The sequence below is a fragment of the Bison bison genome, unplaced genomic scaffold (assembly GCF_000754665.1).
Source record: "Bison bison bison isolate TAMUID 2011002044 unplaced genomic scaffold, Bison_UMD1.0 scf7180017864470, whole genome shotgun sequence".
NCBI classification, from domain to species: domain Eukaryota; kingdom Metazoa; phylum Chordata; class Mammalia; order Artiodactyla; family Bovidae; genus Bison; species Bison bison.
In genome coordinates, this window is record NW_011495031.1 from 2630965 (window position 1) to 2651146 (window position 20182).

The window sequence follows — 20182 nt, forward strand, 5'->3', positions numbered from 1 at the left end:
TAGGACTCTGCTCTTTCCCTGCTCCCTGGATGGTCACGGGATCACCTGTTTAATTGGTCTCTTCAGTCCAGAGCTCTTTCCTGAGCTCCCGAGCCGTGTTTGCAGCTGCGCTGGGGTGATTTTTACCTGCCGATTCGTTCTGGCTCATCACGCCTCCCCTCGTCTGGGTTTTGTATCTTCACGCGCGGTGGACTTTGCGTGTGTCAGTCCACAGTGACTATTCCTGCTCGTCTCCTTTCTTGCCCGGGCTCTTGCCGGCCCCCTCCTTTCTCTGCCTGAACTCCCATGCCATCATTTCTCATCCAGCCACTGTGATCTCACTTCCTGCCCACCTCTTCTTCCTTCTCTGTATCCTGTCACGTACCGTACCTGCTGCATCTCCTGTGGTTGTGAATTGTTACCCATTTCAAGAAGTGCTGGCTTTGTAGACAGACACCAAGTGTTGCTCATTATTTAAGCCCCATTATTTAGCCAGGTGCTTGGCAACCAGTAAATGACTAGTAGTAATTTCCCCCAGCACTTCCAGACTTAAGGTTAGATGTTTGTGTAGTAAGCCCTCTTAGCAACCTCAGTTGTTTTCTAGTTAAGCAGTTACCATGCTTTTTGTTTAAATCTTTAAAAAATCTGTTCTTCACAACAGGCTCTAAATTGTATGAGGTTCGGATCGTGGCTTTCTGGCTTATCCTGTGTCTAGCATGTGAAAGGAGTTCAAATATTACAAAGAATGGATAATCCCTTGTGTTCTAAAAATTATAAGCCTGCACCAGCATTGTGTTGTCACCATAACTTTAGCATTCATTATTGGGAATTATAATTTTGCCACCTAGTAGAGTAAAATGATATTTTTTATTGATTTATATTCATTGATTATTTCTTGATATATTTCTGTATGTGTTTATCTTTTAAAAGTTTTGTTTGCATTGTCTGTATTGATATTTACCTGTTTGGTTTTTAATGATTACTTTATGAACTCTAAGAAGAATATATTTGACATTGATTACAAATGTTTACCTAATCTGTTTAATTTAAAAATTTTAGCTATCTTTTCATTATATAATCTCTTAATTTTAATATTATTAAATGACTTGAGCTTTTAAAATAATCTTTCTCTTTGTGATGGGAATTGATTTTCAGTTCATAGTGTCTGTGTATTTACTACTTGAACTGTTATCTTGAATGGTTCCATACTAGTTTTAAGAGGTATATTTTTACAGACTATGTTAAATTGTATTTTAACAGTTAATACTTCATATTGAATTTTTAGATTTTTAATGCTTTACATAAAATCTTGCAGTTTTTTTGCAAAGAATTGCATTTTGTCCCAAAAGTGATTTATGCGTGCTGCATGTTAAGTTGCTTCAGTTGTGTTTGACTCTTGTGACCCCGTGGACTGTAGCCTGCCAGGCTCTACTGTCCATGGGATTCTCTAGGCAAGAATACTGGAGTGGGTTGCCATGCCCTTTTCCAAAAGTGCTTTATATACAACCTTTAAAGTAGTTTTACCTAGTATGATAATTCACTACAATTCTTTTTCTCTATAGTAAGAGGAAAAACTTTTTTTAAAAGGTTACACATTAAGGAAATTATCATTAGTGTTTCTGAGTAGAGTTTTCCAATTTTGTTCAACTGCAAATTTTAAAAATTAGTTCATAGTAGCTATTATTTTAGTTTGAGGAGAATGTTACCAGAAATGTAATTACTTACCTTGAGTTTATGTACTTCGTTATAATGCTAATTCCTAGTCTAAATCTTATTGTACGTTGTTTTCTTTTATAGAGAAAACACTAGTTTAATTATAGGCTAGAAGAACACACTGGAAGCTTTCAGTGTGGCCTGATTTTTTAAAAAGAGAGGGAAAGTTATTATTCCTTTATAACAGGAATGTTACTTAAAATAAGTCTGTTCTTAAGGCTTATTTACAGTATTTATATTAGAATTTTCATCTAAAACATTGTGTTAACTTTTTTCCCTAGATTCCTCCTCTCAACTTTCTACCTTGATAAGTTTTCACATCTACAGAGGCTATAAGAACAACAGAGTGGACACACTTACCCGTACTGGATATTCACCTGTTACTAACATTTTGCCACTTTGTGGCTGAATCATTTGAGCAACAGCCATTATGACACATGGGCTTCTCAGGTTGCTCAGCAGTAAAGAATCCACCAGCAGTGTGGAAGAAGCGGGTTCGATCCCTGGGTCAGGAAGATCCCCTGGAGAAGGAACTGGCAACCCATTCCAGTCTTCTTGCTTAGAAGATCTCATGGACAGAGGAGCCTGGCAGGCTACAGTCCTTGGAGTCACAAAAATCAGGCACAACTGAGAGATTAAATCGCCACCACCATGACACATATTTTTGTATTTGCCTAAGAACATGTATTGCCTAAGAACACGGGTATTCTCCAATTTCACCATAACAAAATTGGCACTTCAGTTTATTTAACACTGACAATATGTGTATGTTAGTTGCTCAAACGTGTCCAACTGTTTGCGACCCCATGGGCTGTAGCCTGCCAGGCTCCTCTGTCCATGAAATTCTCCAGGCAAGAATACTGGAGTGGGTGGCCATTTCCTGCTTCAAACACTGATAATATTATATTTGTATACTACATATACATTTATATATATTCATATCTCCTTATTTACCTATTAATGAATTTTATATCTTTTCTTTCCCATTCAGAACCCAGTCAAGGAAAATACATTACATTCAGTTATTTAAATCTATTTAGTCCCCCTTTTCTCTAGGACAGTTTGCAGACTTTTTTTTGAAGGAGGGGCAGGGCAGGGACATGATATTTTTGTTTTGTTCCTTTGTTTGAACTTGCCTGTCCGCTTGGGATCAGATTCAGGATCTTTGGCAGGAATTCTGCACAGGAGATCCGGTGCCCTTTGGGCGTGCTGTTGGGAGGCACCTGGTGGTAGATGGTTAACATAATTGGTTGTTTGATCAGGTGGTTATGGTGGTGGTATCACATTTCTACACTGTTTCAGTATCATTATCCCCTTTGTAATGTGTGGGGATAAAACCTTGATACTGTGTGGTTTTAGCATCTATTAATTATTCCTGTTCAAATCATCTACTACAAGAGTGAATGCAAAATAGTGCTTTGTTTGGTTTTCCCATTCCTTCTACATTTTTTGGTTGGTATTCTTCTTTAAAGGAGAGTTTCTCCCCCTGCCCTCCTTACCCTTTACTAGTATCATTTTGGACCCATTGATTCAGTTTTTTTGATAGAATGTGTTACCCTTCATTACTGTCAAAATTGCTGTTTGTGTTCAGGTGATGCCAAATTTAGTCATGGGGACCCTCAGGTATTAACTTTGAATTATCTGAAGGATATCTTCTGATCCTATATCTGTAGAAGAAGAGAGTGGACTTTAAAATGTCCTTTTGGATAACATTTCTTTAAATCCACAGGGGTTTTTTCTTATTCACACTGTAATTAATATATAACATATAGCACATTTTTGTAGATCCTGACAATATTAACACCATTCAGTTGGGATCAAAATTCCTTGAATGGCTACTTTCCTATTAATTTCTTCGAAAGTTTCAGTCATCCCTTCCTCTAGTGTAGAAGCTTACTTTAGATTTCGTCCAGTTGCAGTGACTTCCCATCCCTGGGTCTAGGGACTGGGTGGTGGGCAGAGACATCTTCAAACCATGTTTTGTCTTCTCAGTTTAGATGTACTGTGTATAATGCTTTTACTGAAAAGAGACACAGAAAAGCAAATTTCATAGAAACTGGTGGGAGGAGTGCTAGCAGTATGATTAGAAGAAGCCTTGCTGCAGTGCCTGAGAGCCAGAGTCCCTGGGACTGACTCAGAGGGACTTTTTTTCCATGAAGAACATTTGACTTGTTTTTCTTGAGAAGGTTTATTCTGCTTCTTGTCTCTGTATGTAGAGAGTTCTCTGCAAAGTGGCACATGCCTGTTACTGCTTACTCTCTTAAGTCTCCAGGCTTTTTATCTTTGAAACAGGATCGAGTTATGGCCAGCTGGGTAATTCGAGCCCATTATAAGATTCTCAGATATTGGTCATCATGAGGAACAGGATCTGGAGGCGTTTATCAGAAAGATGAGACAGTTTAGAGCTCTGTGAAATTGTTGTGTGTCTTGATTGCCCTGGCTTCTGCTTGTGTTACTTGACTTCCACTGCTTAGAGATGAACTGGGTTCACATGCCCTTGTTTAGATATAGAATGTGTGGATGGTCTCCCCTGATAGGGATCCAGTGTTAAACACTGACGGGCTCCACAGAAAAGAGGGGAATGGATAGAGGGTGCAGACAGGAAGGAGGTGCTGTTGCTTTCTAATTGCTATCAGTACAGAAGAACAGAGCTTTCAAAAGACCCGAGCTTGGGCTACACCTTATGTGTGAGAGAGGTGGCATAGCAGGTGGGTAGGGAAAGGCTGGCCTCTCTGTGACCCTGTAACAGAAGGAGCTTGGACGACTGGATAGCCACATGCAAAATTGTGCAGTTGTCCCCTCTTCAGACCACTCATAAAAATCAGTTCCTGGTAGATTGATGTAAATTTTAAAGGCAAGATATGTACCTGATATCTTAATCTTATTAATAATCTTAATAACTTGATGAGTGAAATATCAGCACCGTTTCTTGAATAGTAAATATTCTTCTTCCAAGAATACCACTTTATATGTGACTTCTCCATTTACCACCTTTAACAAAGTGGTGTAATAATGTTTAACTTTGTCAGGTATCTGGGGAAAGTTTCATTTTCTTAAAAGCAGTTTTTGTTGTTTTTTTGTAAAGAGCTTCACCTTTAGAATAATCAGCCCATTAAGGGTAAGTTATCAAGGTTATGAGTTTCAGTCTCCCAGTTGAGGGATCAGGGAAGGAAATCACCCCTTTTTTTCCTAGGAGGTGAGTATTCTGTGCTGAAGGCTGACAGTTACCAGTAATTGTGTATACAAGAGAAATGAACCTGTTTTCAGGCCTCAGGAACCCAGTAAGACCAGAAAAGCATCAGTTTCAACTGCTGTCTTAAGTGTCTCTAGGCCCTTAACAAACAAGCTTGTTAATAGGAATGGACAGATCCACAGTAAAAGCAGGAGCACGTTTTATCTATCTATCTATCTATCTCCAGGCTTAATTTTTTATCATGTTAATATAAATAATTGGTATAATTATTAAAAAGGATAAAAGTATAATTCTAAATGTTTAATGTTAAAACATTAAGATGTATGAATTTAATATTTGGGCCTACCTGGCTTAGTGGTAAAGAATCCACCTGCCCAAGGCAAGAGATGCAGAAGACATGAGCTCAGTCCCTGTGTTGGGAAGATCCCCTGGAGGAGGAAATGGTAACCTACTCCAGTATTCTTGCCTGGGAAATCCCATGGACAGAGGAGCCTGGCGGGCTGTAGTCCATGGGGTTGCAAAGAGTCAGACATGACTGAGCACACACACATGCCTGCATTTTTTTATATAGTCAGTTGTTTGTATTTAATTTTATTTAGCATATTTTCTCTTTTTTGATATCCTCATCAGTTGAGGGAATATCCATGAACAAGATTTTCTTCGGAAAACAGTTCTGGGTCCACTCTGCCACATGCAAACGTGAATACTCAAGATTCCAAAGTCCTGTGCTAATAAGCAATGTAACTGCAATAATTTTAGCCTGTAAAATTAAGAAAAATGATTGATCACCCACCTGTTCCTGCTACTTAGTAATATATATATACAACTATTAATGTTAAACAATATAATTTCTAATGCCCTTTTACATTTTACAGAAGGGATCTCTAAACAAAAATTGAAGTCAACAAAGTGATTTAATTATATACATATATTTTTTTCATATTCTTTCCATTATGGTTTATTGCAGGATATTGAATATAATCCCTTCTGCTATACAGTAGGACCTTATTGTTCAAACCTAAGTCTTTGAACACAGTCAGAATACCATGTTGTTAACATGTTACCCTGTACTAAAACTGTTGGAATATGTGGTTATCTTTTCTATCAGATATGGCGTGAAAATGCAGCCCGTTGAGAGAGTGCACCTAGCCGTGGTTGCCTGCGGGGAAAGACTGGAAGAAACTGTAACCATGTTGAAGTCAGCGCTCATTTTTAGCATCAAACCTCTTCAGTTCCATATTTTTGCTGAAGATCAACTGCATGATAGTTTTAAAGGCATAGTAAGTATTTGAGACTTAGTCAGGTCTGTAGAGTTGAATATTTAACATATACTATAGTAAAATGTTGTTGAACAAAAATATTTATCCTGCAGCTCTGCCCTCTTAGAGTGGGGACTGCTCCCTGCTGCCACTTGCGTCTGTGCATCCAGACCTGGGGTGTAAGAAGGAGGCTTGTTTCTGTGAAGGTGTTAGGCTGCTTAGTCCTACTTAGTCCTTTGCCAAGCATGGAGGTTTTGTTTTACTAACTGTAGTTCCAGGATGTTTTGACTGAGAAGTCCTGTGTCTTAATTGTGTTCCCATCCGTGCCTTGAGAGTGGCTCAGTCAGAGTGTGCACAAGGTTTTGATTCTGTTTTGAGTGGAGGGAACTTTTAATTGATAATATGGAAGGAAGTGACTTCTTGTTCTGATAGTAAGGTTTTCTATTTTGGTTTTGCATTAGTTGCAATCAGTTTGGCTGTAATGGCAGAAAACCCAAAATGTCTTAAAAAGATAGAAGTTTATTTCTCTCTTATATAAAAGCATGTAGTCTGTGTTACGTGGCAGCCCCATGTTTTCAGGGATTCTGCTCTTTTTTCTCTCATGTGGCTGAGCCATCTTTAACATAAGACTTCTACCTCATGATCCAAAATGGCTGCTCAAGCTCCAGTCATCACACTCATATCCTAGCCAACATGAGGGAAAAAGGAGTGAAGAACAGTGTTCTCCTTCTTTCTAAGGAGACTTTCTAGAAGTCGCACAGGATGTTCCTGCCAGTATATCATTGGTCTGATCTTAGTCATGTGACCATATCTAGCTACTTGTGAAGATTGAAAATATACTCTTTTAATCAGGACCACTGCATTATCTTAACAAAAAAAAATTACTATGCAGGAAGAAGAGAACAGATAAACATAGAAGGGAGAACATACACAAAAAAGAAAATTCCCCAGAAATCTCATGACCTTGTGTTCTGAAATGGTGGTAAAAGTGACGGTGATTATGCCTTAACCATCTCTGTCTGTCTCTCTGTGTCCATTCAGTTAAGCTTTCAAACTGATTTGGATTTTTATGCTTGACCTATGTAGGTAAAGCTTGTTTGATATTTTCTCAGGTAATTTAGTTCATTTTTCATATTAGTTGAAAAATACTACTTGTGACCTCAAGTCTTTTAGTTTCCTGCTAAAATCTTTGATTCTAAGAGGTATAAAGCTTTACTTACTGTTTTACAAGGAATGGAATTGGAACATTCTCTTAAGACCATACACAAAAACTCAAAATGGATTGAAAACCTAAATGTAACACCTGAGACCATAAAACTCATGGAAGAAGATATAGGAAGAACACTGTTTGACATAAATCATAGCAGTGTTTTTTGGATCTGTCTCCTAAAGCAAAAATAAACACATAGGACCTCATTAAGCTTAAAAGCTTTTACACAGCGAAGGAAACCATTGACCAGCCAAAAAGACACAGCTTACTTAATGGGAGAAATACTTGCAGATGATACGACCAGTATGCCTAGCATGCAGGATTTACTCAAAATCCTGCATGCTAGGCTTCAACATTACATGAACTGGGAACTTCCAGATGTCCAAGCTGGGTTTAGAAAAGGCTGAGGAACCAGAGATCAAATTGCCAACATTTGCTGGATCATAGAGAAATCAAGCGAATTCCAGAAAAGCATCTACCTCTGTTTCATTGACTATGCTAAAGCATTTGACTGTGTGGATCATAAAAAACTGTGGAAGGCTCTTAAATTAAGAGATGGGAATACCAGACCACCTTACCTTTATGTTGAGAAACCTGTGTGCCAGTCAAGAAGCAACAGTTAGAAACCTGTGTGGAACAGCTGACTGGTACAGGATTGAGAAAGGAGTATGACAAGGCTGTATATTGTCACCTGTTTATTTATCTTACAGAGCACATCATGAGAAATGTTGGGTTGGGTGAGTTACAAGCTGGAATCAAGATAGCTGGGAGAAACATCATCAGCCTCAGATATGCAGATGATACCACTCTAATGGCAGCAAAGAGGAACTAAAGAACCTCTTGATGAAGGTGAAGGAGGAGAGTGAAAAAGCTGACTTAAAACTCAATATTGAGAAATGAAGATCATGGAATCTGGTCCTGTCACTTCATGGCAAATAGAGGGGGGAAAAGGTGGAAGCAGTGACAGATTTCCTCTTCTTGGGCTCTAAAATCACTGCAGATGGTTACTGTAGCCTTAAAATTAGAAGACGATTGCTTCTTGGCAAGAAACCTATAACAAATCTAGACAGTGTGTTATAAAGCAAAGGCATCACTTTGCCGACAAAGGTCTGTATAGTCAAGGCTATGGTCTTTCCAGTAATTATGTACAGTTGTGGGAGCTGGACCATGAAGAAGGTAGAGCACTGAAGAATTGATGCTTTTGAACTGTGGTGTTGGAGAAGACTCCTGAGAGTCCCTTGGATAGGAACGAGATCAAACCAGTCAATCTTAAAGGAAATCAACCCCGAACACTCATTGGACTGATGCTGAAGTTCCAACACTTTGGCCACTTGTTGTGAATAGCTGACTCATTGGAAAACACTGATGCTGGGAAAGATTAAAGGCAGAAGAAGAGGGTGACAGAGGATGAGATGCCTGGATGGCATCACTGATACAAGGGACATTAACTTGGGCAAACTCCGGAAGATGGTGATGGACAAGGAAGCCTGGTGTGCTGCAATCTATGGGTCACAAAGAGTTGGACACGATTTGGCGACTGAACAACAACATGATCAGTAAGGGGTTAATGTCCAAAATATATAAACAACTCATACGACTTACCATCAAAAAACAGCCTGATTAAAAAAATGGGCAGAAGAACTGAGTAGACATTTCTCCAGAGAGGACATGCAGATGACCAACAGTCACAGGAAGAGATGGTCAATATTGCATGTTAGTCATCAGGGAAACGCAGATCAAAACCATGGTGGATCTTGCCTCACACCTGTCATAATGGCTATCATCACGAAGACCCGAACAGCAAATGTTAGGATGTGGAAAAAGGGAATCCTGTGTGCTCTTGGTGAGAATGTAAAGTGGTGCAGACTGTGGAAAACAGTATGGAGGTTTCTCAAAGAATTAAAAATAGAACTACCATATGACTTAGCAGTTCCACTCCTGGGTTTATATTTGGGGAAAAAACCTAAAAACACTCATTAGAAAAGATGCATGCACCCCAATGTTCATAGCAGCATTACTTACAGTTGCTAAGATATGGAAGCAACCTAAGTGTCCATCAACAGATGAATGGATAAAGAAGAGGTTGTATGTAATCACACACACACACACTCTGAAATGCTAACAAGCCATAAAGAAGAATGAAAATGTTGCCATTTGCATCAACATGGATGGACTTGGAGGATACTGTGCTAAGTGAAATAAGTAAGAGAAAAAGAATACTGTTTAATATTACTTATAGGTGGAATCTAAAAATTACAGTGAGCAAGTGAATATAACTAAAAAGAAACAGACTCACAGTTATAGAGAACAAACTAGTGGTTACCAGTGGGGAGAGGGAAAGGAGGAGGGATAATACAAGGGTAGGAGATTAAGAAATGCAGACTATTATGTATAAAATAAGCTACAGGATATATTGTACAACATAGGAACTGTAGCTGGTATTTTATAATAACTATAAATGATGTATAACCTTTAAAAAGTGTGTATCACTGTATTGTATACCTGTAACTTACAGAATATTGTACATCAGCTGTAGTTCAATAAAATAACCAAAATAAAAGCCTTACTTAACCATTTTAAAATATTTATAGTTTCTGTATCTGTGATATGTGCTTTTCTGATCCTAAGGTCATTATCTGGGTTGTTTTCTGAAATATTAACAGAAGAATTAATCTTGTCCTAACAGTTCAAAGACTAGCAACAGATTGCTACCAACTGTGGAAGCCTTTGAAAATATAATATAAAAGTAAAATAAATTTATTGCTTCATCTTATATGCAGCTCTCTGTTGTCTTCAAATCTGGATGAGTTATTGCTTGTGTAGTATTATTATATTTTTAAACTTAGTTTTTCATTAACTATCATAGTTAACTCTGAGAATGTTTGGGTTTTCTTTTGATGAAAGAGAATCAAATATTTTCTGGAATGTGCTTTTACTGCAAAAAAGATGACTAGATACTGGAGCTTTAAAAATGATTAAGATTTCATTTTGATGTTGGTATTTAAAGGGTCTTTAATAAGTGATTAATAAGTCATGCAAGGGTAATAAAATGCTGGTGTTTGAAACTAGTTGATGGAGACATCAAAGCTGTGTTGGATATAAAGCTATTCCCTTAAACTATGTTGGAAGGCATATATTCCTTCCAAGCATATGTTGGAAGAAAAGAAGAAGAAGGAGGATGTTTCTAAAAATTACTTGAACACAGACATAATTCAAAAAGAGACCTTCAGTCTGTATTTTTTTCTTCCCCCAGAGATTGTGAATGCTCTGTAGGAAATTTACATCAACAATACTGTTGAAGCAGCAATGATAGGTAATGCTTTCTGAATTTGAAACAATTCAGAGTCTCCAGATGCATTCAGGAAACTAAAATGTATTCATTATAGATTTTCAGATGAGAAAATCAGATTTTGCTTTTTTTTGTAATGATTTTTTTAAAAATTGGCACTGGAAGAATTTCCCTGGCAGACCAGTGGTAAGGACTTGGAGCTTTTGTGGCCAAGGGCCCGGGTTCAGTCCCTGATTGGAGAGATGTGAGATCCTGTGGGCCGCACAGTGCGGCCAGAAACAAAAACTCTGCGTTAGATATATATTTACTGAAATATTTTATCATGAGGAATATCTATGAATATAGAAAATGCATAGATAAATATTTTCTTTCTTTTTTAAAAAATATATTTTGGCCATGCGTCACAGCATGTGGGATCTTAGTTTCCCAGCCAGGGATGAACCTGAGCCCCCTGCGGTGGAAACATGGAGTCTTAACCACTGGACCACCAGAAAAGTCCCAGATAATATTTTCTCATCAGTTCTTTACGTTGATCTGACTCGGATTGTAAACATTTTCTATTATGTCATACATACGATGGTAATAAAATTAGTGCTTAATTTTTCTGACTTCAACTTGTTTAAGGATTGAGAAGATTTGTACATCAGGTCAAGTTTGATGGAGGTGAACAGTTTGTATAGTTCTTTCAACTTCCTGGTTTTTTGACTGATACTCTTATCATTTTAATTGTCCCTTAGATCTTTATGGTGAATTCTTTCTAGCTATTAGAATGATTTTAAGATTTTGAATGAAAACGGTGGGAAAGAAAAATCTTTCTCTTAACTGTGTATGACATACGATGTATAACATCTTAATTTTTAGCTTTTGAAAAGTAATCTTGGTTTATAATTTTGCAGAAGTTTGAATTGAGTTCTTTTATTTTTTTTTTATTGTAGCTTGACAGCTGGTCATTTCTGCAAACATTTAATTATTCATTATACCCGATAACTTTTCCAAGTGAGAATGCAGCAGAGTGGAAAAAACTGTTTAAACCGTGTGCTTCCCAGAGATTGTTCTTGCCAGTAAGTTTTTCTCCAGTGTTTTTTGTTTGCATCTTGCTTTTACACATGAGTTAATGAAGAGTTTCATGTAAATCAGTTAAATGAACACACACAAATTATTTTCCCTTTGAATATTAGAAGAAAGAAAAAACTTCCCATAGAACAAATAAAAGCTATGGTAAAATATGCTGTTAAAAATGAAAAGTGTAAGTAATTTCTGTTGCAATACTATTTCTTACATTTTAATTTATTCAATTGCTATAAACTGTTTCTTCTCTGAGGAGGAGTTGCCTGTCTGCCTGCTAAGTCACTTCAGTTGTGTCCGATTCTTGCGACCCCATGGACTATAGCCCACCAGGCTCCTCTGGCCAGGGGATTCTCTACGCAGGAATACTGGAGTGGGTTGCCATGCCCTTCTCCAGGGAATCTTCCTGACCCAGGGACTGTACCCACGTCTCTTATGCCTCCTGCATTGGCAGGCAGGTTCTTTACTGCTAGCGCCATGTGGGAACCCCTGAGAAGGAGTTAGAGGTTATCAGATCTTAATGGAGCCAAGTCTGCCAGTAGGAATGCAGTGGCAGGATCACCTGCCAGTTGCAGGCTGCATTTGTAATTTGGGAAATGAAGCAGTTTATTAAATAACTATTTCTGTTTTAACAGCAAGTCAGTTCACCTTTTCTAGCTTATACTTTTAACACAGAAACAGAATTTGAGGCATGTGAACTAAAAGGGAAATGGGAACCATTTATTCAGTGGGGCTCTTTGGTGGTAGTCTCTGGTGATAAACCCTGATTATTATTTTTTTAATCTAAAAATATTCAGGGACTTCCCTGGTGGTCCAGTGATTAAGACTCTACCCTCAGTGTAGAGGGCCCAGATTTGATCCCTAGTCAGGGAACTAGATCCCACTGCCACAGCTAACGATAGAGGATCCAGTGTGTTGCTATTAAGACCCAGTACACTCAAATAAGTAATAAATAAATATTTTAAAAAATATTCAGAAGCAAGATTACCTCTTCCATTTTAATTCACCCACATTTAAAAAATTCTCAGTAGTTGTTAAAACCACTATAATGTTTAAAATAATTACGGTAGTAGAAATATTGAAAGTGCATGAGTTCTGTATAGGAATTATCGGGAAGAAGCTTGTTTGTTATTAAGTGGAATAAGGCAGTTCTTAGCATATTGAGAATAGAGTTTGTCAAATCTAGAATGTCAGTTAAGATTTAAAATCATGTTACATTTTGATAGCTGAATCTGCCTAACCAGTAGGTTTATTGCTGGGCATAAAAAGTCTTGATCCTAGGATATCTTCCTTGTTGTCTGCCTCCCTTGTAAGAAGCACACAAATAAGGGATTAAGAGGGGAAAAGCCTAAGAAGTTTTAGATAACTTCATGCAGGCTTTAAATTTTAAAAATTAAAAAAAATATTTAGGTTGAATCATTGCAGTGTTACATCATTTAATTAGTAGTTTGAGTGCCTTTGTTCTGCCACGTATCTGTACTGAAGTGCTGTGCATATAGGAATGAATATGTACCCAGATTTCTGTTTTCATAGAGTTTATTGTCTGATATGGGAGATGAACATTTAAACAAGCACTTTATGACATTAAATAAACAAGAATACACCACTGGAAAGCAATGAGTGGTGAAAGAAGCATGAGGTTACCACCACTGCTCTTCTGTTTTATTCAGCATTGTAAAGTTTACTTGTTGATGTTTTGATAGGAAGTTTGCCAGATCATTTAATGATGTGATGTAGTTAAAAATTTGAAATGCTGAAATTAAATACTTGAAACCTGTCAAATTGTTCTTGTACTTCATTCACTCTTAGTTCTGCATCTTTTTAACCAGATTCTAAGTAAGTTGATTCTTCATTTTTCTTAAATGAAGAATTTTCCTAAAGTATTTACTGAAGTAGTTAAGTAAAAACCTTAACTTTCTCCTCTTTTAAAATGGAGGGATTAAGGGACTTCCCTGGTCCAGTGGTTAAGAATCTACCTTACAGTGCAGGGATGTGGTTTCAATCCCTGGACAGGCAACCAGCATCCCACGTGCCACAGGGCAGCTAAGCCTGCACACTGCAGGAAAGACCCCATGTTCCACGACTAAGACCTGACACAGCCAAGTCAATTAATAAACATTAAAAAACTTTTTTAAAAAATGGAGGGATTAAAAGATCCAATGTAAGCTCTGGCAAATCCTCCTTCCTCCAGAAGGAACCATAGAAAAATACTGATGTGATTGTCATTTCACCTTATGTGTGAAGGTGGACTTCCTTGGTGGCTTCCAGGTGGACTTCCCTGGTGGCTCAGTGGTAAAGCGTCCACCTGCAATGCAGGAAACGTGGGTTCCATCCCTGGGTTGAGAAGATCCCCTGAGGAGGAAGTGATTACCCACTCCAGTATTCTTGGCTGGGAAATCCTATGGACAGAGGAGCCTGGTGGGCTACAGTCCACAGAGTCACAAAGAGTGGGACATGACTAAGTGACAGAACACACACACACACACATACAACGTGACCGCCGATGGCAGTGGCTCCCGACAGTGACCTTGGAGCTTCCTGTAGCGTCTTCCTAGATTGCTAACAATACAGTAGTCTGTAAACACATTTGTCTCATGGTACAGAAGCAAAACAATTGCGTTCACTTTTCTGTCCTCCAAAAAAGAAGAGAGGGACAGACAGACAGACACATACATACATATCCTTTTAATTATAGTCCTTGAACAAGTGAACCTTCTCTATTCAGGCTCTGTGGTTAACTGTCAGGTTTTTTTCCCTCAGCCTGCTATTAAATCTGGGGGCATGGAGTGATTTCAGCTTCGCAACTGGTCATTAAGGTGATGGCTTAACCTTAGCTTCAGAAGGAGGCAGCAGCTTTGAAAGGGAGCAGAATGAGGATCAAGCTCTTATCCTCATTATATTCTTAACCAAAAAGCTTTAATTTAGGTTAACCTAATCATTGAGTCTTACTAGTACACTGGGATAGACAAATTTAAATTTGCAGGGGTCAGATTCTAAAGTCTTTGGGTGAGGCAGAAATAAAAACTTACCCTTGAAAATTCCTGTAAAAGATACATGTTGGAGGTTTAACCCCCGGAGTGGGGAAGATCCTATGGAGTAGGAAAGGGCAACCTACTCCAACATTCTTGCCTGAAACATTCCATGGACAGAGGAACTTGGCAGGCTGCAGGCCACGGGGCTGCAAAGAGTTAGACACAGCTGAGTACAGCCAGAGCAGGAAGGAGGTTTGACATGTCTTGGAGAAGTGACATAGCCAGTCTTCCAAGACAAGTCTTGTTTTAGCCCTTGCTATTTAAATGCAGGATCTTTGATTTGTTAGGAGATGGTCAGCTCATCTTTAAGAGCATGGACTCGAGCTTGGTGGTCTGGATTTCAATTTTGGCTCTACTGATTGCTGGCTGAGGGCATTATGAAGTAAAGGTACCAGTTATTAGTGTTACGGTATAGGGGACAAGTTCAGATCTTCATTTGTATTGGCTAATTTCTGTATTTATCTCAGGAAATTAAGATTTGCTATGTCAGTTCACCAAAGGTAATGTTGTTTTCCATTATGGAAAACATTTCCTCCCTAGTCGTTGAGGATATTGCTTTTACTTTTTTAGTCTAGTTTTTAGTATTGAGTTTTTATTCTGATGTGTTTTCATAGCTTTTCTTCTTTAAAAGTTAATAAAAAGATTAGCAGAATATCTATATATGCTATTGTAAAAATGGCAGACTTGGGAAAAATTAATTAAAAAAATTAATGTCAAGTAGTTTATCTCTTAAGTAGTTTTTAAAAAAATAATGAAAGCCTCTTGGTGTTTTATAATGAAATAGAGTTACTGATTCAAATATCTCTCCCCGTAGTTAATCCTGAAAGAAGTTGACTCACTATTGTATGTTGACACTGATATCCTTTTTTTACGGCCCGTTGACGATATTTGGGCTTTGCTAAAGAAGTTTAATTCCACACAAATTGCTGCAATGGCACCAGAACATGAAGAGCCTCGAATAGGCTGGTATAATCGCTTTGCCAGACATCCATACTATGGGAAAACTGGAGTGAACTCGGGAGTTATGCTGATGAACATGACCAGAATGAGAAGGAAGTATTTCAAGGTAAGTGACTGATTCAGGTTAGCATTCTGCTCTTTTCCCTCCAGATTGTTTGGTTTCCAATTTAGTTTTGTTTTATTAAAAGCTAGATTGACCTATTCAGAATTTTTCTACTTACCTAGAATAATTGAAGCAAGTGTGTTCTTAGTATTCTGTTTATTAGAGCATTACAGTAGGTCAAAGCAGATGGCATTACAGTCAAGTATCAAGCAGCAAGTGTGAACATTCCTAGATTGGTATTCCAGACAAGAGTTGTCATTTTGTAGTTGTGCAGCCTCATAATACTTGACTCTAAAGTGTGATATGTCCTGGAGGAGCATAGATTGTAGTTAAGAGCTTAAGACTGGCATGTTAGCTTGGTTCAAACACTGAGATCTTGGGTAAGTTTTGAACATCTCCAGACTTTGATTTCCTCATCTGTGAAATGGTATGATAGATAACAGTATGTATGTCATGGGGTTTTTGTGAGGAATAAATTAGTTAGAACGAGGCTTAACACATAGGAAATGTTGGCTATTTTGGTGCTATTGGAAGTTATAGTGACTTTTTAAAAAATTCATACCATGTTTCTTGTCTCAAATTTTGGGAAAGTCCGGCTATTTCAATTCTCTGTGCGTTCTGAACGCATTGTACTGTTTATCAGTCTCATGCTGATGAGTCCTTAAGTCATTGTAGTCTGGGGCCATTGGAGTCAAGTGGTTTGGCCTTATGTTTAACTTTGTCGCCTGTTCACCACAACTACTGGCCAGCTAGTTAATTTTCAAATGTCAGTTCCCTCAGCTGAAAAATAGAGATAATAAATGACTTAAGTAGGTTGTCTTTTTAAAAGAGACCCACTCAAAGTGCTTAGTATAGGGCATGACACATAGTAAGCACTTCAGTGTTAGCTAAAAGCAGTGATTTCTGAAACACTCATACTCACTGTTTAACCCTTTACATCTGGTTAATACTGAATTAAGCATTAAGGGATATTATCTTTTATAATATGAATATCTATACATACATTTTTGCACATGTATATATTTAGGATTTTTCCGTTGGCTGTGGTGGACCAGAGTTTACACTGTTATTTTTATTCCTGTCTTTGTGTCTGATTTAAATCTATCGTCCCTTCGTATCCTTCCTGTACTTCGCTGTACTGCTTGTGGCCGTCACCACCCACATCTGGACATTTCAATCCTAAGGCAGTTTAACATCCATCACTCTTGTCTTCTGTATATCTAGCCTACATAGGGCTTGTTTGTTTAGCTTTCCCATCTTCTTTACCTTTCTGAAATCTTGATGTCTTTTCAGTTTGTCTTCCACAAATGAATGCTTTAATGAAGCCAGTGTAACCTGTGTTCTCGCTTATCAGTCAACCTCAGTTACCCAATTTGATAATATATTTTGAGTTTTAAAAATGTATCTACCATAACATTTTACTAAATAAAGCAGGTGTCATACCATGAGTTTTCTTCCTTTTCTGATGGTTAGACTATGCATGGTAATACTATACCAGAAGATGGTGCTGTAAGATTGTGTGCTAAGGAATAATGTAAGTCCTTAGGAACTCTTCATTTGAAATTCTTAGAATTATGAGAAGTGTTATGTTGCAAAGAACCTTAGAGATAATTTAGTGTAACACCATTATTTGATTTTTAAGAACATTTCAAATTACAGCTATGTAGTTCAAATCTATAATTATTTATTTGCCTTTTACTTATTTGAATGTCATTCTTAAGTATATGTAATGGTTTCTCCCTTTTCCTTTTTGTGTGTGGTATGTGATAATCCAGCTAGCGATGTAGATACGGGAGTTGAAATAATTTCTAAGCTTTCAAACATTTGTTTCTGTCTGTGTACTACTAACTTAATGAAGAACGTATGAGGTGTATGATTGTATATTAATTTAGTAGGTGCAATTTACTTCATACGTACTATCCCTTTGTTTCAGACAACTCTGTTCTTGCCCAGTGGGAACAAAGATTTGCTCTATTTTTAAAATATTTTATTTACGATTGCTGATATGTTTTGACAAAATTTATTGATTTTTTTTGTTCCATTTTATATCTCTTTATTTTTCCTGATTTCCAAAAATATCTTTAGCAGACATGGCTTTGTTTTTTTCCCTACTGACTCATAATTTCTGGCACAAATGTTAAATTTTAGAGCTCTAGTGATATAACTGAATTACTTGTAATAACTTTTCAAACTGTTTCATACAAGTCCACAAATGTTATCCCATAGTTATCGCATGAAAGGCTGTAAGACAACCCATAGGACAATGACCATGTTTTAAATTCTTAATATGCTTTGTTGTCACCCAGCCCCTACCATTCATAATTATTCAGTCCCAGCCTTATGTAATATAATTATATATTTTAAAATTTTAAATAGTAAAAATTTAGCTTTTTGTTTTATGTCTCATAATGCTGACAGACACTGATATAACCCTGGCTAAGATACCGCTTTGTATTTTGTGTTATGATTGTTTCTGCAGTGTTGAATCCCTAGTAGGAGATTTCTTGACCTTTTCCTATTTATTAGATAAAAACCAAAGACTATACATAAGGCATCTTGAGAATTCTTTTCTTGTATGTTTGCTGTACCTTGTTTGTGTCCTGCCGTTTATTATTTTGTAGAGTTTAATTTTTGCCTGTTTTCTCCATGTACTGAAGGAAGGGTATGTCTTTTTACAGCTTTGCTTTCAGAATATTTAGCATGGAGTCTGGCATAAAGTAGCAACTCAATGGATAATTACTGGCAGAAGACAGAAGTTTTAGAAACCAGGCTGTTATTGAACTATTTTTTTTTTTTTTTTGCCATTGATGAATTATTGAAAAGTATTAAAAAATAGAATACTTACTGTGAGGTAGTTGTGATGATTGTTTTTACATATTTGAAATATGTGTATGATGGAAGGCTTTTATTGTGTTACATATATAGCCTAACTTTTCAGAAAACAGTAGAGTAAGCAATCTTTGAGAATTCATGAGTTCTCAGTTTCTAGTGTTGTCGGAGCATGATATGAATAGTCATCTGTCAGTTTTATTTTTACATATAACATAGACTGATGGTAATAATGAGTTTGTTTTCAAAAGCTTACATAATTCTAAAAATGAAACTAATTTATCTTAATATGATACATGTGCATTTTTGGTAGAGTTCCTGAAATGAATATTAGAGCTGCATCTTTTTTAAAAAGTTACAAAATCATGCTTGTAAAAATTCAGGCAATTCATTGAGTTAAAAAGACACTTTTCTGCTTTACATACCACTATCCCCAGAAAGGCAATGCCAAAGAATGCTCAAACTACTGCACAATTGTACTCATCTCACACGCTAGTAAAGTAATGCTCAAAGTTCTTCAAGCCAGGCTTCAGCAATACGTGAACCGTGAACTTCCTGATGTTCAAGCTAGTTTTAGAAAAGGCAGAGGAACCAGAGATCAAATTGCCAACATCCGCTGGATCATGGAAAAAGCAAGAGAGTTCCAGAAAAACATCTATTTCTGCTTTACTGACTATGCCAAAGCCTTTGACTGTGTGCATCACAATAAACTGTGGAAAATTCTGAAAGAGATGGGAATACCAGAACACCTGACCTGCCTCTTGAGAAATTTGTATGCAGGTCAGGAAGCAACAATTAGAACTGGACATGGAACAACGGACTGGTTCCAAATAGGAAAAGGAGTACATTAAGGCTGTATATTGTCACCCTGCTTATTTAACTTCTATGCAGAGTACATCATGAGAAACGCTGGACTGGAAGAAACACAAGCTGGAATCAAGATTGCCGGGAGAAATATCAATAACCTCAGATATGCAGATGACACCACCCTTATGGCAGAAAGTGAAGAGGAACTAAAAAGCCTCTTGATGAAAGTGAAAGAGGAGAGTGAAAAAGTTGGCTTAAAGCTCAACATTCAGAAAACAAAGATCATGGCATCCGGTCCCATCACTTCATGGGAAATAGATGGGGAAACAGTGGAAACAGTGTCAGACTTTATTTTTCTGGGCTCCAAAATCACTACAGATGGTGATTGCAGCCATGAAATTAAAAGACGCTTACTCCTTGGAAGGAAAGTTATGACCAACCTAGATAGCGTATTCAAAAGCAGAGACATTACTTTGCCAACAAAGGTCCGTCTAGTCAAGGCTATGGTTTTTCCTGTGGTCATGTATAGGTGTGAGAGTTGGACTGAGAAGAAGGCTGAGTGCTGAAGAATTGATGCTTTTGAACTGTGGTGTTGGACTCTTGAGAGTCCCTTGGACTGCAAGGAGATCCAACCAGTCCATTCTGAAGGAGATCAGCCCTGGGTGTTCTTTGGAAGGAATGATGCTAAGGCTGAAACTCCAGTACTTTGGCCACCTCATGTGAAGAGTTGACTCATTGGAAAA

The 20182-nt window shown here is 37.5% G+C and overlaps 1 protein-coding gene across 2 annotated transcripts in view; it reads left to right on the top strand.

The window, feature by feature from the left end:
• The window catches only part of GXYLT1 (glucoside xylosyltransferase 1), a 52115-nt gene that overhangs the window by 12180 nt on the left and 19753 nt on the right, over positions 1–20182 (top strand). For both annotated transcript variants that reach the window (XM_010860765.1, XM_010860766.1), the window contains 3 exons: positions 5994–6165; positions 11579–11704; positions 15555–15806. In XM_010860765.1, the coding sequence (XP_010859067.1) occupies positions 5994–6165; positions 11579–11704; positions 15555–15806 (550 nt within the window). The remainder of the gene's footprint in view (positions 1–5993; positions 6166–11578; positions 11705–15554; positions 15807–20182) is intronic.